General features: G+C 37.4%; 1 protein-coding gene across 2 annotated transcripts in view; it reads right to left on the minus strand.

Moving 5' to 3' along the window:
• The window catches only part of EML4 (EMAP like 4), a 165,264-nt gene that overhangs the window by 56,937 nt on the left and 81,979 nt on the right, over positions 1 to 26,348 (minus strand). The window contains exons 3-6 of one of the 2 annotated variants that reach the window (XM_017848901.1): positions 21,709 to 21,838; positions 17,452 to 17,625; positions 15,448 to 15,576; positions 14,034 to 14,059 (exon numbers count right to left, since the gene is read on the minus strand). In XM_017848901.1, coding sequence (XP_017704390.1) covers positions 14,034 to 14,059; positions 15,448 to 15,576; positions 17,452 to 17,625; positions 21,709 to 21,838 — 459 coding nt within the window. The remainder of the gene's footprint in view (positions 1 to 14,033; positions 14,060 to 15,447; positions 15,577 to 17,451; positions 17,626 to 21,708; positions 21,839 to 26,348) is intronic. The other variant, XM_017848902.1, reaches the window with a different exon arrangement.

Here is a 26,348-nt window from a genome sequence, read left to right on the forward strand (position 1 = left end):
TGTTGATAGTGGGAAGGCTGTACATGTGTTAAGGCAGGGAGTATGTGGGAAATCTGAACTTCCTGCTAAGTTTTGCTGTGAACCTAAAATTTTCCTCAAATATAAAGGTTTTTTTTATTTTATTTTATTTTTTGTTTGTTTGTTTTTGTTTTTAGAGAGTTTTGCTCTTGTTGCCCAGGCTAGAGTGCAATGGCGCCATCTTGGCTCACTGTAACTTCCGCCTCCTGGATTCAAGCAATTCTCCTGCCTCAGCCTCCCAAGTAGCTGGGATTATAGGCATGTGCCACCATGCCTAGCTATTTTTCTTTCTTTCTTTTTTTTTTTTTGTATTTTTAGTAGAGACGGAGTTTCACCATGTTGGTCAGGCTGGTCTTGAACTCGTGACCTCAGGTGATCCGCCCACCTCAGCCTCCCAAAGTGCTGGGATTACAGGCGTGAACCACCGTGCCTGGGCAACATTACACATATTTTACAAAAGAAAATACATCACTCAACTGATGGAATTTTTTCTTTTTTTCAAGATGGAGTCTTGTTCTGTCACCCAGGCTGGAGTGCAGTCCCACGAGCTTGGCTCACTGCAAACTGCCACTGGGTTCAAGTGATTCTCCCCACTCAGCCTCCCAAGTAGCTGGGATTACAGGCACGCACCACCACAACCGGCTCATTTTTGCACTTTTAGTAGACACAGGGTTTCACCACATTGGCCAGATTGGTCTCAAACTTCTGATCTCAAGTTATCTGCACCCCCTCGGCCTCCCAAAGTGCTGGGATTACTGGTGTGAGCCACTGTACCCAGCCACAATTGTTTCTTACTCCTTTGAAAACAAAAAAACAAAAAAACCCCACTTAACCCTGCCTCTAGCATCCCAGTGACCTCCATGTAACAGGTTCAATAATATTGATGGTGATTGTGAAATGGTTACAGAAGGACCTAAAGGAGAGACAAAGGCTTACTACAGATACATGGGAAATGTCTAGCACTTGCCAACTTGTCTGGCATGATATGAAAATAGCATTAGAACCAGACTGAAAATGTGATCAACAACCAGAGGCTGATACAACCTTAGGATCTCTAATAATGACTTAAACGACCTAAGGAGAAGAGTATGTGATAATGCAGTAGTTTATATAATACAAACCATGAAGAGGAAGGAAAGATAAATTACTTCTTGAATGTCTGCAAGTACTTCTTCAGTCAGATTAAAAAGGTTATGCTTGGGCTGGGCATGGTGGTTCATGCCTGTAATACCAGCACTTTGGAAGGCTAAGGCAGGCAGATCACAAGGTCAGGAGTTTGAGACTAGCCTGGCCAACATGGTAAAACCCCATCTCTACTAAAAATACAAAAATTAGCTGGGTGTGGTGGTACATGTCTGTAATCTCAGCTACTCGGGAAGCTGAGGCAGGAGAATCGCTTAAACCCAGGAGGCGGAGGTTGCAGTGAGCCGAGATCATGCTACTGCACTCCAGCCTGGAGACAGAGCGAGACTCCGTCTCAAAAGAAAAAAAAAAGGTTGTGCTTGTTACGGGTGAGAAGTTCAAGTTATTTTTATTATTATTACTCAGTGTAGTTGGCCTCAGAGTTTGATCTAAGAACAGGCTAAGGCCTCCCACACTATGGTTTTAACACCACATGATGTATGTCTTCATTACTTCCGAATCTAAGAGTGGGCTCTGTTTCCCGATGATTTTTAGCACAGCTGAAATTTGATAAGAAAATGACCAGCTGTAAATATTCCCTACTTCTGCAGTCATCCCGATCTGTATATCCTTGTTCTTATTTGTATAGTTTACTCTTTTCAAGTGTCACCTTGTTATATAATTTTCCTCTAGTTTTAAGATTACAAACTTTTGAAGGTAGATATCTAATCCTTTGGAATTTATTCCAGGATCTTTGATGAGAGATGTACATCATAAATGTGTTCTGAATAAAAAAGACGTTTCATAATAGATGCTTCTATCACCATTTAGGAGCATAGGTACAGCAAAGGGGGAGGGTTAGTCACAGTATCAAGGAAGAAAAAAAAAAAGTCTCCTTTTTGAACAGGCACAGCTGAGAACACCATATTGGTTATCAAATGTCAAGCAGCCTAAGAAACCAAGTAGAAAAGTAAAGGCATGATCTAGTGCTTCTAACTTTTCTGATATGATATAAAAATGGCAATGCATATTAGGATGACAATGCTTTCACTATCTATAAATTGGTCATATACGTTGGAGATCAAGTATATAACCTAAGCACTTCAGACAATTTCCAGCAATACATTATAGTGAAAACAGCATGAGCTTTGGAAAAGTCTATGACTTGAATCTTAGCTTCACACTTTGTTAGCTGCAAGACTGGCTTCATTTTCTCAATATATAAAGTGGTAATACCTATTGTTTGGAATTATAAGTGATTAAATAAGATATCACACTGCAAAGCATAGTATGAGGTTCTTGACAAACATTTATCCTTCTGCCTTTGAAAGGGATTTATGATCATTCTAAACACTGTTTAGCAATTGTTTGATTTAGTACACTATAGTATCTTTTCCTAAGCTTTAAAGTGACTGTCCACAGAACAGCAAGTATAAGCAAATAAACTAGAATTCTGCTGAGTCTATTATGTACACTTTAAAACAACACAAATTCATTTGCAGGATATGAAACTGAGAGAAGTGGGAGAGTACACGATGACTGAGGGTGGGGACACTGTATTCGAATACCCCATACCCCATCTCAGGGAGGGAGCAGCAAGGCCACTCCATGAAGAATGTGGGTCCAGTGTTACTAGGTCTTCTTATTTTTCAAAAGAAATAGAAAATCTATAATTTATTGCGAAACCTGCCTATTTAAAAATGTTCCCTCCTCTACCAAAAAAAGGGACAATACCAAATGAAAACATACCTTTGGCCTGCACACAACACCAGTTTGCAACCTCTTCTTTTAGGAAGACAGTCTTTACCTTGGGCATTAGGTAAAATACATAGATGAAGAAGAGCCTCTTTTCTACCCAGTCATTGTCAGATTCTCACTGCACACTTTTTCCTGAGATTCTCAGGCTTCTTGATCTTACAATCATAAAACTCAGAGTCAGTATGTATTATCCCAATGCTACTTTCTGCCTGTCTTCACTATAAACCACCAGGAAACTTAATAAGGGATGGGCGATGGGACTGATCAAAGCAGAACAGAAGATCAGAAACAAAATACAAAGTCTGGTGGTCCAGAAAAGGAAAGTGAGGAAAACTACCTGCCTCATGATAGTAAACACAGTATGGAGTATTCAATAATGAAGCTGATGCTAACTTAAATATAAACAGCCTCAACATTTTATCTCCAACCCTGGTATGGTGAAATTTTCTGGGACTGAGAGGGAGTGAAGAGAACACAAGCTTTGTGATACAGACCTTGGTTCGAATCTCAGCTTTAGCACTTACTAGCTTATGTTCAAACAAAATAAATATTCTTAAGTCAATCTGATCAGTGATAGAGTAGTTTAATTATTAAAGAAGAAATTCTGTAGGATATTGTTCATGAAGGCTGTTGTTCATTTCCCCAGACACATATGTTGGGGCTGGATGAAATATTATAGCTCTCCTAGTCTAACCTCCTTTTACAGAAGGGGAAACCAAGACTTAGAGAGGTTAAATACATTTTTAGACTTTGGTCCAAAATTCTATTACTTAGAACTCTGGAAACATTTTCACTCTAAAACTATGATCTAGACCTGCTCTGTCTAAAATTATAGACACTGATTACTGAACACTTACCATGTGGCCTAGTCTGAATTGAGATATGCTGGAAATATAAAATACAAACCAGATTTTGAAGACTTAATATGGAAAAAAAAGTAAAATATCTCACTAATAATTTTTGTATACTGATCACACATCAAAAGGACAGTATTTTGGCTACATTGAGTTAAAAATTTGTTATTAAAATTTAATATTACACGTGTCTTTTAAAATTTGACTAGAAAATTTGAATTACATATGTGTTATACATTGTATTTCCATTAGGCAGTGCTGTTCAGATACTGGTAAGGGCCTCAGGCTAGTCCAATTACAAGGTGACAACACAGCTTCCTTTCAATCCAAATAGTACGAGCTTGAGCTCTGAATCCCAACAGCTGGAAATTAGGGAGGACAGTAGAAGAGGAAGATGTTTCTGCTCTACTATCTTTGGAAAGAGTGATTGCTAGGCAAAAATTTGAAATACTTGATGTTGCACTTTCCCTTCTGTATCCTTCCCCCATTCCTCCTAATGCTTCCCCTTCAGTTTCCTTGGGTTTTGCTCTTCTACTTTTGCATCTCCCTTAGGCCATCTGACACTCCGAGGTGTCCCAAATTGCAAAATGGTTATCATATTCCCTAATCAAAACTCCCATTCTTTTGAGACAGTTATCTCAGGTGTTCTGAGCAAAGCCATATTTTCAAAATGGTTCATACTCATGTATAAATACTTGATTTTTAAAGTAATTTATATAAGATCCTTACAAAAACTTATTAATTGCTCACAAATTGTAGCAAAGGAAAAGTTAAAATTCAGGCAGAGTGGAGAAGGGAGATGGCACTGGGCATACTCCATTGCAAGATCAGTTCCTCCAGTGATTTTCTTTTTAAGCTTGCTTTACTTCTGGTCTTAGAGATTTTTTAAAAAGAAAAAAAAGCCATTCAGAGGCAACAGCAGAACTTCAGGGATTTGGACTATGATTATAATTATTTGTGTAATGGGTACTACCTGTAGAAAGCCTTCTGAACGTCTAGATTGCTTACAACTTAATACATCTTTCTCCCGAAAGTTTCCATTTTAGGAGTCCATTTTTAATCTGTATTTTACAATCTTTAGAACTCAATAGGCTCCCCTAAACTGGAATTTGAGTTTTATACTTAACTAAAAGATAGGAGAGTGTGATGCTACCTAATTTCTGCAAGCAGAAAATTAAAGAATCTTTACTCAATTTGAGCCTTTTCTCTGATACTATCAGGCTCTACTTCCCAAAACCACAGAGTTAAACAATAGAAGGACAACCAAAATCCCAGAAATATTAACTAAAAAAATACAAAAAAAAAAAAAAAAAAAAACAAAAACAAAACTAAGCCGTGCAGGTGGTGGGCGCCTTAGTCCCAGCTACTCCGGAGGCTGAGGCAGGAGAATAGCGTGAACCGGGAGGCGGAGCCTTTGCAGTGAGCTGAGATCCGGCCACATGCACTCCAGCCCTGGGTGACAGAGCGAGACTCCGTCTCAAAACAAAAAAAAAAAAAAAAAAAAAAAAAAAAAAAAAAAAAAAAAAAAAATTTATATAGTAGAAAGTGACAAGGAACATTTTTGGAAGCTAAAATCCTTTTCTTAAAAAGTCTTGATGCAGACAAAAGATTTCAAATCCCCAGTTAACGATCCAGTTATTTTGTAGTTATAATTCAGTATTTAAAATTCCAATCAAACCAATGGAATCTGTAAGGATGTTTGGATTTTGCCCCCTTTCAATGATCTAGCTGTAAAATAGTTAAATCATAAAATGTAGAGACCCAAAAAACCAAAAGAGAATTTAGAAGGATATATCTCTCTTATTTCATAGATTAAAAAAAATCTCCCCTCTAGTTCCAGTACTTGCTAAACATTTAGTAGTTTTATTAGTCAAATATAAAACTTTGGCCTGAAAAATCTGGCAAGTACAAAATGGCGACCTTAACTTTTTCTTCTATAGGCAAGAGTTCTTTTTGGCTGATAAAATTCTGAATTTTAATTACATAGTGGTGGGGGGGGATGCACAGTGTAAAAGATATGAACCTAACCTCTTAGGAGTTACATTGGAACATAACCATTCCTTGGTGGCCCCCTGTTTAATCAACTCTTATAACAGTAGTAAGCAACAACTTACCAGTTACCCACCCTTTTTGAACCTAAACCTCCTTTAATCAGGTTTCTCTTGATGTTTGCTCTGATTGTCATAAAATTACTTGAAAAATCAGACATGAGTGCTTAAGCATTTTAGATTATTTGTAACTGCTTGAAAAGGCTTTTTTTGGGAAAAGATGGAAAAAAAATCATTTCAATAACGACACATAAAACTGCTCAAAGACTCACTATACTGCCTGAAACTTTTTTGTAGGCAAAATATGGTTTTATTTTAAAATTCCCCAAACTCACTCACTTACATCCTCAGGAAAAATTATTTAAAGCACTAAATAAACAAAAAACCTTTTCATTTTATATGAATATACCAAGTTGCACTTAATTTTTTAAAAATAAGAAATTTGAACAGGAAATTTCAAATGTCAAACTATTATCCTGGCTCTGTTTTCTCAATTAACTACAGCAGGGAGGAAATCAGGAGACCTCAGCAGAACATTAAAACCTGTATATAAAATTCTGATTAAACAGGATTAATGAGAAGCTTCAACTATAATGTTATTTCTTAAAGGAAAAAATGAAACAAACAAACAAACAAAAACCCTGAATCAAATAAAGCAAAATGTGAAGATCTGATAAATCTGGGTGGTCACTGTATTATTTGAATATGTTTTTAGAAACATTAAAATACTTCACCAAAGTTTAAAAAGCATTATTAAAGGAAAACAATAGAATATTTTTGGTGAAACTGTTCTTTGGAGAACCAGTTGTGAGTACAGTTCGGGGACATGGCACGTGATTTACTACACCTTTTCCTTGCAATCTTGGTATATGCCACTGATTAACTGCAACTCTTTCTGGCTACAGCTAATCACAAATTTTAGAATTCTTTTCAAAGTGCTTCTAGAAAACAGTAACAATTACTAGAGTTAGAAATACAATATAGAATATAATTGCCATTTTTGGACAGGATAGTTTTTTTTTTTTTTTTTTTTTTTGAGATGGAGTCTCACTCTGTTGCCTAGGCTGGAGTGCAGTGGTGCTGTCTCAGCTCACTGCAAACTCCGCCTCCCAGGTTCAAGAGATTCTCCTGCCTCAGCTTCCTAAGTAGCTGGGGACAACAGACAGGTGCACCACGCCAGGCTAATTTTTGTATTTTTGTAGAGATGGGCTTTTGCCATGTTGGCCAGGCTGGTCTAAACTCCTGACCTCAGGTGATCTGCCCACCTTGGCCTCCCAAAGTGCTGGGATTACAGACATGAGCCACTGTGCCTGGCCTGGACAGCACAGATTTCTAACTATGATATTTCACTCAGTTAACTGGCATGCTTGAAGACTGAAAATTTTTGGTTAATTACATTTTCTAGTTTAGATTTTTTTTTAAAAAGTATGTGTATAGCAAAAATGCACATAATTTGAATGAAGACTTTAGCCACGATAAATACGTATAAGATTAGAACATTCTCTAATGAAGTATTCATATACTTGATGTCCAGAGGAGAGAGTTGGGGCTTTTTTTTTTTGCTGAAAATAAGGAAAGAGGATGTCAAGAACATGTTCTTAGAAGTTGGGACAGTTTCTATTTTAAAAAATGGGACAGTCTTCAAATAATTTTAATCTAGAAGACTGCTACTAACCACAACATTATGAAATCAGATCTTTGCTTTATAGAGCTTAAAAAAAAATCTCCAACAGAGGAAAGGTCCTCTTTTTTGGTATTCTTTTAAAATACAGATGGCGAGACCAGCAGCCTGGCAGGCCTGCTGTCCTTGGCAGCACCTTCTCTACGCTCTTAAATAAAATAAATAAAAATACAGAGAATGCTTGGACAAACCCCAGATGCAGGGATCCAAATTATGTTTATACAGGTTATTAAAAGGCACAGTATGTAAATTTTAGAACTAGCCAGGCACAGTGGCTCATGCCTGTAATCCTAGCACTTTGGGAGGCTGAAGCGGGTGGATCACTTGAGCCCAGGAGTTCAAGAACAGCCTGGGCAACATGGTGAAACCCTGTCTTTACAAAAAATACAAAACTAGTTGGGCACAGCGGCACATTCCTGTAGTCCCAGCTACTCTGGGGGCTGAGATGGGAGGACCAACTGAGCCCGGGAGGTCAAGGCTGCAGTGAGCTGTGATCATTCCATAGCACTCCAGCCTGGGCAACAGAGTGAGACCCTATCTCTAAAATAAAAAAGAAAATAAATAAATTTTAGAATTAAGTATGGTCTCCATTGGAAATGCACTGGTTTTCTGTCCTTTCTGCTTATGCACACTCAACAAACTTCTTCCTAAATTCTGGAATTGCCAAATTTGGGATACCATCTTGGTAAAAAGGAAAGAACCTGCCTGTAGTTCAATGAAAGGCTTTTGCTTTTTTTGGTTTGTTTCAAACTGCACACTCTCTGAGTAAGTGACAATATACACCCTCTCAATAGGTGACACAAAATACAGTGTCAGCAGTACACTGCTATATCTTTATCGATAAATTTTAGCTATTCTTTCAGATACAATGCTCAGTTTGCACAGGTGTGAACAGGTTTTAGGACTAAACAGGTCTGGAGCCAACAGGTCAGAAAACATAATGCAAGGCTCTGAACAAAAGCACCTCCATTCAAGCCATCCCCCCACCTCAGCCTCCCAAGTAGCTAGTACTACAGATGTGTGCCACTATGCCTGATTAATTTTTGTATTTTTGGTAGAGATGGGGTTTTGCCATGTTGCCCAGGCTGATCTCGAACTCCTGAGCTCAAGCAATCCAACCACCTTGGCCTCCCAAAGTGCTGGGATTATAGGCGTGAGCCACCTCACCCAGCCTCTAAGTTCTTCAAAAGGTAGTTTACAAGCAAGTTAGTGAAGGTATTGTAGGGACAGGAGGAAACTGTGCATCATTTTCTGTTTGCTACAAGAAAGAGCTTTCAAAAAGCTACCGAAAAGACCTTAGTGATATCTACTCTAAGCCTAAATATATGTAAGGAAACTGAGGCCCAAAGTGTCAGGGTAATAGGAAAAATTTTATCAGACAACCATGTTTTGTTTTCTAAAATCACTGCTTTAGCAAATGAATTTTCAGCTTCTCCCAAAATTATGAGTTATCTAACTCATAGTGCAGAACTGTGATTCTTTAATTTTCTGTGATACAGGTCATTTCACCCCTAACTAGGTCTCATGTTTGCTACTCATTTGCCCTTTCTGCTGTATCACTTCACTTCCCTTTCCTACATGACGTACCTCACGAAGCTTCTCTTGCTTGGAATGAATATGCATTTTATAAATGTAAGTGCTAAATAATACAAAATTGTATGTACTCTATGATGAAGGACCTCCTTGCTATTCCTTAATACAGCAAGAAAGTTCCTGCCTCAAGGCTTATATACTTCCAGCTTCCTCTGTTCATAAAATCCTTTTTACAGTTATCTACATATTTCATATTTCATTCACTTCCTTCAGGTCACCATATCAGAAATGTCTTCCCTAACCACTCTATATAAAATAGCAATTCTCTACTCTCCTTATTCTTTCCCCATATGTATCACCTTCCTGACATATGAAGTATTTATTATCTGTTTTGTCTATGGAGCATGAATATAAGTTCCACACAGCTCAACACTGTAACTGCTGTAACTCTGACTGCCTAGGATAGGGTCTGACAAAATAAGCACTCAGTAAATATCTGTTAAATGAATGTATAAAATGTATATATGATAAAGAATAAAGAAACACATCAGAACTGTAATCTGTTAGAATGATAAGATTATTCAGGTATTTTCCTTTCCCCAATTTTATAAATGAGTTTGTATTATTTATTTTAAAATTATTTGATAAACCATTTGGCTACAATAAATTACTGAGGGATTTTAGACAGTATATATATTTTAGACAGTCAAAATGACTTCTCAAGTATTTTAATCTGAAGACATTTTGGACAGGTAGCTAATACTCAATTACTTCTCAATTTTCTAAGATACTATAATTGTCCTTCCACCTTGATATACCTGTACAGTTAGGATATGACTGTACTGAATGGTAAATAACAATGAATCTAATCCCAGAGCAGGGAGACAGCACCATAAGAGAAAGAAAGAATGGGATTTAGTGACTGATGACTTCCTTTTTCCTCAAAACAAGCAGATTTCTTCCCAGTAGAGACCTGAGTAATTCAGTTTCTCAACATGACCAGGTAATCATGTGTTAAATATCAACAGGCCTAGTTTGAAGTTCTACAAGAGAAAAAATAGATTTAAGATTATTCAAGTCTGAAAAAGTATTTTGAGGACATTCAGATTCTGCTTCAGAAATAATGAGAACATGTGACACTTATTTTCCATATCTAAAAATTGTAGGCCAGGTGCGGTGACTCACACCTATAATTCTAACACTTTGGGAGGCAGAGGTGGGAGGACTGTTTGAGGTCAAAAGCTTAAGACAAGCCTGGGAAACATAGTGACACCCCACCTCTATAAAGTAAAACAAAAATTAGCTGGGTGTTGCGGTGTGTGCCTGCAGTCTCAGCTACTTGGAAGGCTGAGGCAGGAGGGTCACTCAAGCCCGGAGTTTAAGGCTGCAGTGAGTTATGATCATGCCACTGAACTCCAGCCTGGTTGGCAGAGTGAGACCCTGTCTCTAAATAAATAAATAATAAATTTAAAATGTAACACATAGTTGGTCCCTTGGTTTCCACGGGACATTGGTTCTAGGATCTCCTGCAGACAGCAAAATCTGTGGATGCTCAAGTCCTTGATATAAAAGGTGTAGCACTTCCATGTAACCTATGACCATCTTCCTGTATACTTTAAATCATCTTTAGATTACTTACTAGTTGTTACACTGTATTGTTTAGGGAATTATGACCAAAAAAAAGTTACGTTCACTACAGATGCAACTTTGTTTTCCTTGAATATTTCAAATGCAGGTCGGTTGAATCTAGGAATGTGAAATCCACAGATATGGAAGGCCAGCTGTACTTGATAACTATTTCAGGGATGACCTTAATGGCAGAATCATTTTATTTATTAGAAGATTTGTCAAATTGTTATCTATTTTCCATAATAAGCAATTTTATACATGGTGCTTCAAGTCCCCCAACTTAGCTTGGAAAATGTTTTAAAATCAATAACTCACCACAGTGACTACTACTGTATTAGAACCTAACTGCCACCTCTAACAACAGATAGTCCTACAGGGAAGCTTATTCAAATTTTCAGTTGATATGCTAGGACTTTGTCTCTGCTGTATCTGGAGCACAACCCAGCAGAACTAAGGAAGAGAGTAACGAAAAAAAATTTAGGTTTCAGGATATAAACATATAGGTCAGTAAGAGCCTCTTTTTAGTGGCATAACCTGCTCCTCCTCTCACATCTAACCTCAGAGACTGCCCTGTGTACATCCCATTCTACTTTCTATTGCTTTCAACAACCAGTTTCCTGACTTCTGCCTAAATGGTGATTGGAATATGCAGCTTTCTAGCTTTTCTCCTACTCTGCTCTGTCTGAAGGATACAGGCCTTTCAAGTAAAGTATTCTCTGTTACCACTCACCTAAATGTACCATATGTAAATAGGCTTCTTCTCAAATCAAAGCAGATGATGTGGAACAAGTCAAGGTGCTAAATTAATGTCATATTTTAAAAAGAATGTCCAAAAATGACAAATATTAGCATTAATAGCTGAAATACTAGAAAATGTGTTGTGAATATGCCATGCAAAATGAATACCAGACTTTTAAAATAGCTTTACAACTAATGGTCAATGAATCTCACCAATTTAATAATTATCTTTTCATCTTACAATACAAATCTGAGTGCAAGGTTTTACTGCCAAATTCACATATTAATAACTAAAACTTACTTGGTATTATATGCCAGGTACTGTGTACACTTTATTACTATAATTTTTACAGTAACCCTTTAACGGCTTATTATTATCTCAATTACGATGAGAAAACAAAGACTTACAGAGGTAGAAGTAACCTGCTCAAGGTCACTATAGCTAAGTCAATGGTAAAACCACTCTCTGGACTCCAAAATCCATGTGTTTAAACATCTACAAGACATTGTTTGCTATACATCTCTACATATAGGCTAAGTTTTACAGACAACTCAAATACAACTGTCCAAAGCCAAACTCCTTTTCCACACATCTCCTTCTCCTCAAATGTTCCCTATTTCAGTAGATGCCACTCTATTTCAATTTATATTTCATATGTATTATTTCATCCTTCAGTAGTCATGTGAAATAAGCTTTATAGTTACTATACTCAGAGTAGAAAACCACTCAGAAATACCATCATTTAGCCTAGGTCATAAGGCTATTATGCATAACAGCCAGGACCAAACACTAAACACAGCTATTCCCCATTCGCTGCTCTTCCTATCACATACCACTGCCTCTACTTAAAAAAAAAAAAAAAGTTTCAGACCAGAGGTGGTGGCTCACGCCTATAATCCCAACACTTTGGGAGGCTGATGCAGGACTGCTTGAGCCCAGGAGTTTGAGACCAACCTAGGCAACAAAGTGAGACCCAATCTCTACAATAAATACAAAAATCAGCCAGGTATGTGGTGCGCGCCTGTAGTCCCAGCTACTCGGGAGGCTTCAGTGAGAGGACTGCTTGAGCCCAGGAGGTAAAGGCTGCAGTGAGCCAAGGTAGTGACTGCACTCCAGCCTGGGCAACAGAGCAAGACTCTCTCTCTTAAAAGTTTTGAAATAAAATGTAATAAGAATTATCTTCATAAATAAAATTTCATTTTTCCCTTTAAAGTATCTCAAACATTACTTAATCTATGTTGTATTATAAAGAAGGGAAAAGTAAGACCTACTAAAGAAGAATGCCAGCAAAATTCAACTTCATTTAGAAAGTCTATGTAAAACGAATGACCTAAAGACTATTAGAAATATTTTTTTCTTTTCTTTCTGGAACCAAAAAAGTAAAAATCCACAGAAATCAAGTTAAATCTCTAAAAAACCCTTTAACCACATTGTAGTTTGTCACTATAATAGACCAGAAAACAAGGCTAACTATGAGAGACAGAAATGAGCTGTGAAAACCATGCACAGAAAGGACATGCTTTCATTAAGAACAGCATGCTTCAATTAAATTTGCAGGCAATCTAAAGAGAATGTAAAACTGATTTATAAAACTTACCTACACTGCAATTAAATTAAATACGCATTTGCCAAAAGTCTGCTTCCTTTTCTTTGGTCCGAACAAGCCAACAACAGCAAGTAGCCAAAGTTACAAACAATACAAAAGAAAAACTTAAGAGGAAATGGATTCGCTAGACTCGTTATATTTTCAGTCTTAGCATCAAGAAATGAGTGATTATTTGCAATGAAGTTGGCAAGACAGGAAACTGAGTTAAAATTTATCAATCTTTTAAATGGCTTTTCTAGGTAAAACTTTTTTTTAAGGGAGAAAACTCCCTTTAGTATTTTATCCCTTTTGTAATACTGTATTTTGCTGTTCACCTTGAATCTTCAGACTTCTTAGAAATAAATGGATTTTTAAAAATGTAGCTGAGCCAAGTGTGGTGGCTCACATCTATAATCCCAGCATTCCGGGAGGTTGAGGAGGGAGGACTGTTTGAGGCCAGGAGTTCGAGATCAGCCTGGCCAACATGGTAAAACCCCATCTCTACTAAAAATACAAAACAAACAAAAAAAACCACAAAAAATTAGCCGGGTGTGGTGGTGCCTATAGTCCCCAGCTACTCAGGAGGCACAAGAATCGCTTGACCTCAGGAGATGGAGGTTGCAATAAGATGCGATTGTGCCACTTTACTCTAGCATGGGCAACAGAACAAGACTCGGTGTCAAAAAAAAAAAAAAAAAAAGTAAAACGCTGCTGGATTCACCTAGTTGAAATCACCATATTTCCTTTGTAAGGAGGAAAGTCAGGCGGCATAAATAATGAAAAGCCAAATAAGAGACCCAGGAAAAAAATTCACTTAGAAGGCAATCAACTGCGTAGCTTATTCTTACCTTGGCTGTTTTTTTCGCGAGTTGACATTTTGCTGGTTGAGACAAAATGACATTATCTTACAACAAAAACTGGGTATTTTCCTAAATGACTATAGTAACGCATTTTGATTACTATGAACTAATAAAGTGCACTGGATGAATATAAGTAAATATTCTTTTCAATTAGCAAAAATTAAACTAAGAAAGGCAAAATAAAATTTTAAAGGATTTTAATTTACCTTGGTTGATGATGACATCTTTATGCCTAGAAAAGAAATTTAAGAAACACATTTATTTTATAATTTTATATGGCTGACCATTAGAATCACCTCAAGAAACTGTAAAAGTGTCAATGCTTAGGCTATAACCTAGACAAATCTCTAAAAGCGAGAGTAAGAAATCAGCATTTTTTAAAGTTTCTCACTAATGAACTACTAATATACACTATTTTATAAAACAATGAGTATCCCACAAGAGCATCTAAACAGTGAAAGCAAAAAAAAAACTTATGAAAAATACTCAAATGTTATATGATTATTAAGATTTATTATTTGGCTGGGCACAGTGGCTCACGCCTGTAATCCTAGCACTTTGGGAGGCTAAAGCAGGTGAACTCTTTGAGTCCAGGAGTTCAAGACCAGCCTGGGCAACATGGCAAAACCCTATCTTTACAAAAAATACAAAAATATTAGCTGGGCATGGCGGCACGTGCCTGTAGTCCCAACTACCCAGGAAGCTGAGGTAGGAGAATCACCTGAACCCAGGAAGGTGAAAGCTGCAGTAAGATGTAACAGTGATAGTGCCATGGCACTCCAGCCTGAGTGACTGAGTGAGACACTGTCTCAAAAAAAAAAAAAAAAAAAAAAAGACATATTATTTGAGTTGGGAGCACTAAAAGGTAGATACAACTTTTTGTAGAAGACTTGAAAGAAAATATACACCGGGTTGGGTGTGGTGGCTCACACCTGTAATCCTAGCACTTTGGGAGGCCGAGGCAGGCAGATCACGAGGTTGAGAGATTGAGACCATCCTGGTTAACATGGTGAAACCCCATCTCTACTGACAATACAAAAATTAGCGGGGTATGATAGTGCGCTCCTATAGTCCCAGCTACTCGGGAGGCTAAGGCAGGAGAATCGCTTGCACCCGGGAGGTGGAAGTTGCAGTGAGCCAAGATTGTACCACTGCACTCCAGCCTGGCGACAGAGTGAGACTCCGTAAGAGAAGTAAGAATTATAATACAGAGTTTTTAAAAAGATTCAAACCAAGGCCGGGCACAGTGGCTCACGCCATAATCCCAGCACTTTGGGAGGCTGAGGCAGGCAGATCATGAGGTCAAGAGATCAAGACCATCCTGGCCAACACGGTGAAACCCTGTCTCTACTAAAAAATACAAAAATTAGCTGGGCATGGTGGTACGTGCCTGTAGTCCCAGCTACTCGGCAGGCCGAGGTAGGAGAATTGCTTGAACCTGGGAAGCAGAAGTTGCAGTGAGCTAAGATGGTGCCACTGCACTCCAGCCTGGTGACAGAGCAAGACTCCGTCTCAAAAATAAAAAAAAGATTTAAACCAGACATACATAACTATACATGCAAACATAACAGCCAAATAATTATTACTTTTTAGATATAATGAAGAAAGTGCAATACTTACTTGTCTGTATTTTTGGTAACTTTTGGTATTAATTTGGGTGTTGAAGGTATTTTCGACAATTTATTACGGCTATCATCTGAATTTTCCCATGAATTGTGTGACTTTTCAGCTGGTGATGGTCGTTTTATGCTAGAAGGAACATTAATTTCTTAGAGAAAAATTCTGAGTGTCAAAGACACGTAACTGACAATTTAAACAGAACACAAGAGCAGCAATTAACATTTCCTTAAAGCTAATCCAGAAAAGAGAAGGATTAGTTGAAAGACTGCCTGGATGAGTAAAGGAGTTAAACAAGGCAATTCCCAAACCTGTATTATAATTTTCTGTATCACTCAGAAGATTCACTAGAACAAAATTACCTGATTTTTTTTTTTTAAAAAACTTCTGTTAACAGAAAAAAATTATTTCCTTACATCGCTAAGGTTTCTCATAATCTGTAGTTACAGAAAACCTGTATTTTTTCATAGCCATTGAATTTTATGAGGCTGCCATTTTCATTTTTTGTGCAATTATGTCCTCAAGTAATTACATTACATACGGTACAAATGACAATTTCTAAATATAACAAGGAATAAACTCTTGTTTATATCTTTAGGGACAATTTTACCAATGATCAGAAATAAAAAAGACTTTATATAAGAATGTGGTTATTGGCAATCCTGATTCCCTATACTTGTAAGTGAAATTTGTTTCTTTACAAATGATTTTTTCATTGCATTGCTAACTATCCTCAAACTCATCCAGTCTCCAATACTTCTTGCAACAGTATATCCAAAGAGCAATTTAGGAGGGCAAGCACATTTCCAGGAGACCTCAAGAAGCTGAAAAAAAGATGCTGGGACAAAGAAGATACCAAGTGAAATCAGAACCTTAAAGAGACCGATTATAAAAAGCCACCTTAAACCACACACAATCCAAAGTTATGTAGCATTAATAAGCTATATCCAAGAAAAACTCCACAGGAGACCAGGCAGAAAAATTACAAACCATTTAGATTGGGTAAGAATCTGCATGAGACACACAGACAAAGCATTTTGTAAGTGATAAACATGCATCAATCAAGCGAAGGGTATTTTGATTTTCCCAATTTCCATTAGCGATCTGAGGCAAAATATTAAATTGATCAAATAAAAATATAAATCTTTTAGGAATGGTTGTCATTTATTTTATTAAAATTCTAGCCAGTTCTGGAAATGGTTTAATAGTTTTCCTAAGATTTCCAAGCAGAAGTACGATGATAAAATATGTCTATTCCTAATCACAAGGCTTGAATAAGCATTTCTAAATAGGCAAATTTAATTAGATTGGTCTCAATATTTGATTAGGAGGCAGCTGTAGCACTGAACTCCCAGCATGCAGGTTTAGATTCTCAATTTAGGCTCACACACACTGTTAGAATGTTTCTCCCTCTTCCCCTTCTCATAACTTTAAAATATTATTACGGACACAGAGAGAAGCCCTCAAGCAAGCCTTTAGCATAGAAAAGACCAGGTGAAATGGATTCATTTCTCTACTCAAGCAAGAACTTATCCTCCCAAGACCCAAAACTGAAACTGAGATGCAGCCACCATGAAGAGCCACTTGAGATGGGCCCTTGCAGGTTGAAGGTTGTAATGATGCCAAAATACAGTGAGGACAATTACATATGGCCATTTTCTATCCATGGCTATAAATTTATGCATAGTTACATACAAGTATAAAAAGTATTCAAAAATTTGGTTGGGAGAATATTGTTTGGTTTTAGACTAGGTTATTCCTGCCTTCCTTTAATCATATTGTTCATAACTCAGTTTTTTTTTCCCCAGTTTTAACTGAGAAGTTGTGACCTTAATTCTTTATTCCCCAATGTGCTATAAAGTATAAATTATAAGCAATGAAGAAGGGAAAAATAAAGCCACCAGCCTTTTCTCTCAGAATCCTTGGATAGCTAACTTTTTCCCAAGTCACAGAATTTAGGTATCATTACAACCATTCCCTAGCTCTGTACTTGGGGACAGTTAAAACCTTTTGGTGGGAGTAGCATTCTTGCTTTCTGGAGTTTGTCTGTGTATTTGGAGAGGTTGTGAAGAGGGCTGGGGAGAAGGTGATGCTCGAATTTGTGGACTTTGATCATTAGAATGAGATTCCTCTTTTTTTTCTCTCTGTCCTTGTGGTTTTTCTTTCTTTTTTTCTGTACCACTGTAAAATAAAGTATAACATGGAACAATACACATTTAAACAAATAAAAAAAAAATCAAATGATAGAAAAGTGATTATTATATAATTCAAAACCCTAAGTCATACAGCTAATACAATTTGCACTGTTTTCATTCAAGAAGGACAATATTTCTTTGAAAATTCCAGAAGCTATTAACATCTTCAGTGAAGAATTTATAAAAATTCTAAGGTGATGCATCCCATGAAGATTGCCCCTTTAGACAGAAATGGTCTCTAATACATTTTGCGATCTTGGCAGATTTTGGGGGACAAATGAAGGTCTCTTAACTGACCTCAAGTTACCCAAATCAGAGGATTATCTGTGTAAAGCATAATGACTGATGCCAAAGGAACACTAAATATTCACGTTTAAAAGATTATTCTCCAATTCCTGTTTTTTTTCTGTATACTTCTACTCCCTTCAATTGAGTTTTAAACCTACCAAGAGTTTAAGTTTTTTCCCAAATCTGTTTATGTTGGTTATTTTAATTATGTAAGTTAATTAAATACAAAGAGAATAGCAATTTCTATGAAAACTAAGTTTAATGCTCTGGAAAGACTACAAAAAAATGAGTTACTAAAAAAAAAATTGCTGTTAAATTTAGTGTGAGTGACACAATTTTAAAAATCACAGAAGCGGCTGGGCGCAGTGACTCACGCCTGCAATCCCAGCACCTTGGGAGGCTGGTGGATCACCTGAGGTCAGGAGTTCAAGACCAGCCCAGGCAACATGGTGAAACTCCGTCTCTACTAAAAATACAAAAATTAGCTTGGTGCAGTGGTATGCGCCTGTAATCCCAGCTACTCGGCAGAAGAATCGCTTGAGCCGGGGAGGTGGAGGTTGCAGTGAGCGGAGATTGCACCATTATACTCCAGCTTAGATGACAGCGTGAGACTGTCTCAAAAAACAAACAAATCACAGAGCCTGGGTGTGGTGGCTCACACCTGTAATCCCAGCACTTTGGAAGGCCAAGACGGGAGGATCACTTGAGCCCAGGAGTTCAAGACAAGCCTGGGCAACATAGTGAGACCCTGTCTCTTTAAAAAAAAAAAAAAAAAAAATTGGCCGGGCACGGTGGCTCATGCCTGCAATCCCAGCACTTTGGGAGGCTGAGGCGGGTGGATCATGAGGTCAGGAGATCGAGACCATCCTGGCTAACAAAGTGAAACCCCATCTCTACTAAAAAATATAAAAAATTAGCCCGGTGTGGTGGTTGGCACCTGTAGTCCCAACTACTTGGGAGGCTGAGGCAGGAGAATGGCGTGAACCCAGGAGGCAGAGCTTGTAGTGAGCTGAGATCACGCCACTGCACTCCAGCCCGGGTGACAGAGCGAGACTCTGACTAAAAAAAAGAAAATCATAGAAAGAGAAATGGGTTCTAACATACTCTTCTGCCAGAGTTTCAAATTTCTTACTCATTTCATTTCTGAGAACTGAAACTAAAAATTTTAGAAAGTTATTTATGAGTATATTTTATGAAAGACAGTCAACAACAATTTGATGAGACATACATACTTAGAGGGTAGGTTTGGTCTTTCATTTAAAAACTGATGAATGAATACAGGTGAATATATCTTATGTTAAAATATTTCAGATATTTATGTATAAATTCTTTGGATTCTGTACTTTGACTCTTGGTTAATAAACCACCTGCTATTCCTAACCAGACTGGATAAGTGTACTTATACTGAAAACACTCTTGACAATATCATAAAGCTGATGGAATCAAGACTTGAATTTTAGTGATGAAAGGGTAGGAAACTACTAAATGCCTATTTCTTTTCTTTCCTTTTTTTTTTTTTTGAGACGAAGTCTTGCTCTGTCATCCAGGCTGGAGTGCAGTGGTATGATCTCAGCTCACTGTAACCTCCACCAAGGTTCAAGCAATTCTTCCACCTCAGCTTCCCCAGCAGCTGAGATTATAGGCACCCACCACCACACCCAGCTAATTTTTACATTTTTAGTAGAGATGGTTGTTACACCATGTTGGCCAGACTGGTCTCAAACTCCTGACCTCAGCTGATTTGACTGCCACGGCCTCCCGAAGTGCTGCGATTACAGGCATGAGCCACTGCGCCCAGCCCTGAATGTCTGTCTTAATCAAAGGACGTTTTGTAATTCGATTATAAGGTACATAATCAACAAGAAAGTTTGTTCAAGAACATTTTAAATAAATGTACATAGTATATACAATTTATCACATAATAGTTTAAAATGTTATAGTATATTTTAATGTCAAGTGACATTTCTTAACCTGATACACTTCTGATAACTTCTGACTTCAGACTGGCCCTTGACTATCTACTTTGTGATCAATTGTTTTTTAAAGTGGGTGCTAAGAAATACAATTTTGGCTGGGCGCAGTGGCTCACACCTGTAGTCCCAGCACTTTGGGAGGTTAAGGCGGGTGGATCACCTGAGGTTGGGAGTTTGAGACCAGCCTGACCAACATGGAGAAACCCTGTCTCTACTAAAAATACAAAATTAGCTGGGTGTGGTGGTGCATGCCTGTAACCCCAACTACTCCCGGTGCTGAGGCAGGAGAATTGTTTGAAGACGGGAGACGCACGTGGTGAGCCAAGATTGCGCCATTGCACTCCAGCCTGGGCAACAAGAGTGAAACTCTATCTCAAAAAACATATGTATATAAAATAAAAAAAATTAAAGAAATACAATTACACTTCAAGAATATCAGATTAACTTTAAAAACTGAGTTCCAGTATGTCCAACTCTCTCAAAACAAAACAAAAAACAGAAGTTACTTCTTTCTTGCTGTTCTTCAACAAGAATACAGTGGCCACTAGTTTTATATGGGCCCAGTAAAACCTGAAAGAGCCACTTTCCTTCTAGGTTATTTAAAAGCAAAATATAGGGACCCTGGATCATAAACTAACAAACTCAGCTGGCCTTAGACTGTTGAATCACTAATGTTCATAATACTGATCACTACACACCAACAGTACAATAGCTACGTAAGAAAATGGGCTGAATCTGAACCATTACTGGATACAACATGGAAATTTATTTAAAATTGTACTAACATTTTCTTATGGTTTCTCCTTTTCTACTCAAAGTGGAGTACAGGTAATAAATTTTAGCATCCTTTGTAGGGGAAAGTCTAGATTCTGTAATAACGATGTCAAAGACTGAGTTCTAGAAGGAATTTTTAAAAGGGCTGAAGATCTTGGCATTTCTTCAACATTCTTGTAGTTAACTGTTTGGTTAAGTATCTATGAATCCTCACCGATGAATAATTCGGTCACTGGCATTAGTTTATTGAGGTAAGCATTTTCCATCAGTACACTGTTAACACATGATCTTATTACTCAAGATTTTCCTCACTCATTCTTTGAAGAAACTAGTTGTAAGATTTTGTAGCTGATCACCTATGGTCTCTCCAAACTCTATATCAAATAATTTGCTAGAAATTACAAAAGGGGGAAAATCCTGTGAGCACTTTTATTGGAGTAAATTAATTAACTGATGAAAAGAACATAAAGAATGCAAATCTGTAATCCACTGAAACTTATACTGCTGTAATTCCACAGCCCTCCTGCCCACCATCCCCTAAGACACACACACACCCCCCAGATAGTACTATATTTTTGAAATAAGCCTTAATTTTATAGTTATGGTTAAAAAATAAAAGTTATAACAGCATTTGACGTCCCACTGACATAGATATATCAAATATTCTGTTTTCCCTTTAAAAATGCTGTATCAAATATATCACTTGCTATGGAAAATTCACTTCTACAATTTCTTTAAATATAGTGATGTTTATCAACAAATACTTGTTAAAAAGAAACAAAACAAAACCAGGAAATGAAACTGCTTTCTTTCTTTAGTGAGAACGGAAAGCTTCCTCAAACAACTTGACAGGTATGATGAGTGCAAGCTGAGTGAGCACAGGCTAAATGTCTCTACTTTCACAGTTTAAGAATTCAAAGGACATGCTCATTTGAATTCAAATAGCTCTATTTCATATTCTTTCTAAAGGTAGACCTCTACCACATTCAGACAATTTTGCAATGTTAGTTTTTCCCCCCTTCACAAACGGGTACCTTTTAGCAGCAGATGAAAGAGTTTCTTTTCCTGCAATTGAGACAGCGCTGGTATGACTTGGTTTTCTGTTTGCACCACTTCCATTGGTTATACAGGACATGGGAATAGCTGCTCGAGGGCTTGGTTGGCCTAAAGATAATTAAGGAAAAAAAATTATAACAAATTTGAATATATTCCTCAAAGATCTAAGTTTTAAAATTAAGTCCATTTGGAAGGAGGGGATGGTGGAAAAAAAATTAAGTACATTATTGTTTATAACTTTTGAGCAGAGTGCCCCCCTGGTATGCAGCACATGATATTGTCTCAAGACTTAATCCCATCAAAACAGACCTATAGGAAAGCCATACTAATTTACTAAAACACAGTTGGGCTAGTTCTCTTAGCTAAATGGTTTGCTTTACCACACACAGCAGCCTTATAACACATGATTCAAATGCGTGCCTCAAGTAAACCATAAATCCCATGACATCAATCTTCAAAAACAGCTTGTTTGTTAAAATCATAAATTTTAAATCCTAGAAACCATAAATATTAAATTCTAGACTGTTACTCCATATAAATAAAGCATAAGTATATAAAGTTAACCTGTTCTTTAACTTACACAGTACAAGGAGTGGAATAAATGTGTGAATGGTATATTGGTGTGGTCAGAAGACACAACATCACAAGATAAAACAGTCCTGTCTATACTAAGAGTCAAGTAAAGATTTGGGAATAGAGAACATTTTTATTTTTTAATTTTTGGACTCAGTTTTCTCATGTGCACACAAGTAATATCTGGTACCTTAGGAAGTTCTACACATGGTGGTATAACACTGCATTTTTGTCAAGAGTAAGATGTTGGAGGTCATTTGTATCATAATCACCTAACATGCTTCCTTAATATAGATTCCTAAGTCCTACATTAGATTGAATGAATTTGAAGACAGGAAGAAGAAGACCTGCTGCATTTATTTTTGAAACCTCTTAAGAAATTTTTTTTTACATATAAGTTATATTAACCCCCAAATTATGCAAATATCACTGGTCATTAGATTTAGTTCTAATATGTCAAACAAGTTACTTATTGGTTTATCAGTAGCTTTTAAAAAACTGTGATAAAACAGTCCTAAAATTTATCATTTTAACCATTTACAAATGTACAATTCAGTGACAATTAGTATATTCACAATGTTGTACAACCACCACCACTACCAAGTTGCAGAATATTTTCATCACCCCAAATAGAAACCACATATCCACTGGCCAGGCGCAGTGGCTCAGCCTATAATCCCAGCACTTTGGGAGGCCCAGGCAGGCAGATCACGAAGTCAGGAGATTGAGACCATCCAGGCTAGCACAGTGAAACCCCATCTCTACTAAAAATACAAAAAATTAGCCAGGCATGGTGGCGGGCACCTGTAGTTCTAGTTACTCGGGAGGCTGAGGCAGGAGAATGGCGCGAACCCGGGAGGCAGCGCTTGCAGTGAGCGAAGATCGCGCCACTGCACTACAGCCTGGGCCAAAGAGCGAGACTAGGTCTCACTCCATTAAGCAGTCACTCCCTCCCCACACCCCACCCTCTAAAGAAGCCATACCTTGTTTGGCTTCTTTTATATAGTACAATGTTTTCAAGGTTCACCATGTTGTAGCACATATATTTCATTCTTTTTTATGACTGAAAAATATTCCATTGTATAGATATATTTTGTTTTTCATCTGTTGATGATCATCTGGATTGTTTCCACCTTCCCCTTTTGGATAATGGGAATAGTGCTGCCATAAACATTTGTGTAAAAATTTTCATATGAACACCTGTTTTCAATTATTTTGAGTATATACCTAGGAGCGGAACTGCTGAGCCACAGTTGTTGTATGTTCAACTCTTTGAGGGACTGCCAAACACAGTGGCTGCACCATTTTACAATTTCACTAGCAATGTACAAGGGTTCCAGTGTCACCATATTCTTGCCAACACTTATTATTTTCAGGTTAAAAAAACTCAAGAGGGTATTAAGTGTTACCTCATTGAGTTTTGGTTTCATTGATTCTATTTTCTATTCCCTACTTCATTTATTTTGCTCTAATCTTTATTTCCTTCCCTCCGCTAAGCCTTGGATTTAGTTTATTATTCTTTCCTAGTCTTTTTTTTTTTTTTGAGACAGGGTCTCGCTCTGTTGCCCAGGCTGGAGTGTCATAGCACAATCATGGCTCAGTGCTGCCATGGCCTCCAAGGGCGCAATCCATCTGTCTACCTCAGCCTCATGAGCAGCTGTGACTACAGGTGCATGCCACCATGTCTGGCTAATTTTTGTATTTTTTTTTTTTGTAGAGACAGGGTTTTGCCACGTTGCCCAGTGTGGTCTCTAACTTAGGTTCAAGCAATCCACCTGCCTCAGACTATCAGTGGCGTGAGCCACTGTGCCCGGCCACCAATTACAGGCATTTTTACCATTCTTTTACCAATGCCTCAAATGGCATATCAACTTCAATTGCTCAAACATTTTGCCCAATTTAAGAACGGGCTTTCTTCTTAATAACTGAGGCATACAAGTTCTTCAAATATTCTACATAAAAGTCCTCTGACAAATACATGTCTGGCAAATATTTTCTCTTATTCTGTAGCTTGCCCTTTTATTTTCAAAACAGTTTTTGAAAGAACAAGATGCTTAAATTTTGATGAAATTCAATTAATTGATTTTTCTCTTATAGTCTGTGCTTGTTTGTGTGCTACTTATGAAATGTCTGTCAAACTCAAGGTCACTAAGATCTTTCTTATATAAGTTTTAGCCCTCACATTGAGGTCTATGATCCATTTTGATTTAATTTTTGTTTATGGTGTGAGATAAGAGTCAAGGTATTTTTGTTTTTTTGTCTTTTTTTTCCCCTGGCATATGACTTTAATAACTCTTGAATTAGGGTTGAAATTTCTTGAGCACTCTGCGTAGCACATAGAAAGTACTTAATACCAAAACAACTAAATGGATGCAACTTCACCACCAAATTTCTCTTCTGGATTATGCTGGGTTTATCTTGAGTCTCTCTTCTTGCAGTTTTACCTTATATTATGGCATTGCTACACTGTGCCAGAATGACCTAACATATGCTACGTATCTTTAAATTTAATGCCACGAACTGTAATATGCCCCATTATTTTAAGTACCATTAGAAAGAAGTATTTCCTATTAGAACTATAAGACACCATCAATTGTAATATGCACTGTAATTTCAGGGATGTTAACAATGTCAAAAAACGTAGGCATCTTGGACTAATTACTATAAATCTGCCTGTCAGTCCTCAGCTTAAGATTCTTTAGTGGCTCTCCACTACCTTCAGGATGAAAACGAAATTCCCTAACAAGGTGTAAGAAAACCTTCCACTACGGGTCCTACCAGTCTATGTTCATTTCTTGAAACTCCCAATCTCACACCCTGTGCTTCAGTTTATTCTGAATTCCTAAACTAAGTCCTTTTTACTCTTCTGCACTTTTGCGCCTGGATGATCCTTCTCTCCGGCATACGCTAGTCACCTCTGCTTGCCTAAACTGTAATGTATTCATCATCCATGCACCAATCAAATATTTACTCAGGACCAATTATAATCCTAGTCTTATGTTTACAAAGGTATATAAGGCAGTTGCTGACATCAAGGAATTCAAAATCTTCAAAGAGAATCACATCAGCAATGAAAACATGTGGTAAGTACAGTAACAGATATCAATGGAGTACCATGGAAGTACAAAGAAAGGACACGTAATTCTGTAAGGATTAGGGACACAGAGTTCAAGGAAGGCTTCCTTGAAAAAATACAGAATAAGACCTTAAAGAATAAGAAAGAAATAGACAACTGAAAGGGTGGTGATAAGATACTGGGATCCATTGCAGTATGTGTAAAGCAACAGAAACACTCTAACAGCAAAGTGAGTGTATGTATTTGTGGCATTGAGTGGTTGGTGGTGGGGAGACAAAAAGCTCCTTGATGTGGCCAGGATGTAGAATGAAAGAGGGGATAGTTCAGAGAGAAGAGGTAAGTAGCATTCAGATGATGCAAACTTTATCTATAGAGAATAAAGAATCACTAAAGGGTTTTAAGCTGAAAAAGAGAGTTCAATTTACATTTTAGAGGATACCCTCTGGTAGCCATGTGAAGAACTGATTTCAGGGCAGTAGTCTGAGAATAAGATGGTGGGGACCAAAAGCTAGATAGCGTGAACGAAAAAGTGAAGGAAGTTTTAAGAATCATGGTGGAAACCATCATAATGCCAGGATGAAGGTCAATAAAAACTTTTATACTTGATCATGACATGAGAATGCTAATCACTATAGTTTACACCCCTTAATGACAGACTCAAGTAGATGACCTTACCGACATCTTAGCCTGAAAGTTCCTAAATACCAATAAATTTCAGTGTACTGTAGACTAACAGAGTAAAGTTATCACTAAGAACTGCTGCATATTCCAAAGCTCAAAATCTGAAATCCTTCTTGCTACTCTGGTACGTATTATCTTCTTATTCTTGCATCTATCCCAACCTGTCTCCCTAAAACTGTAATTTTATCACAACTTCCTGTTTCTATAACTAACTTCTTCTGGCATTCAATTTACAAACAATGTATTGTTTCTCAGCTAGCCTTGGGATGATTATGTTAGTGACCTCTT

Source organism: Rhinopithecus bieti, unplaced genomic scaffold (genome assembly GCF_001698545.2).
Source record: "Rhinopithecus bieti isolate Rb0 unplaced genomic scaffold, ASM169854v2 scaffold_28163, whole genome shotgun sequence".
Taxonomy (NCBI): Eukaryota; Metazoa; Chordata; class Mammalia; order Primates; family Cercopithecidae; genus Rhinopithecus; species Rhinopithecus bieti.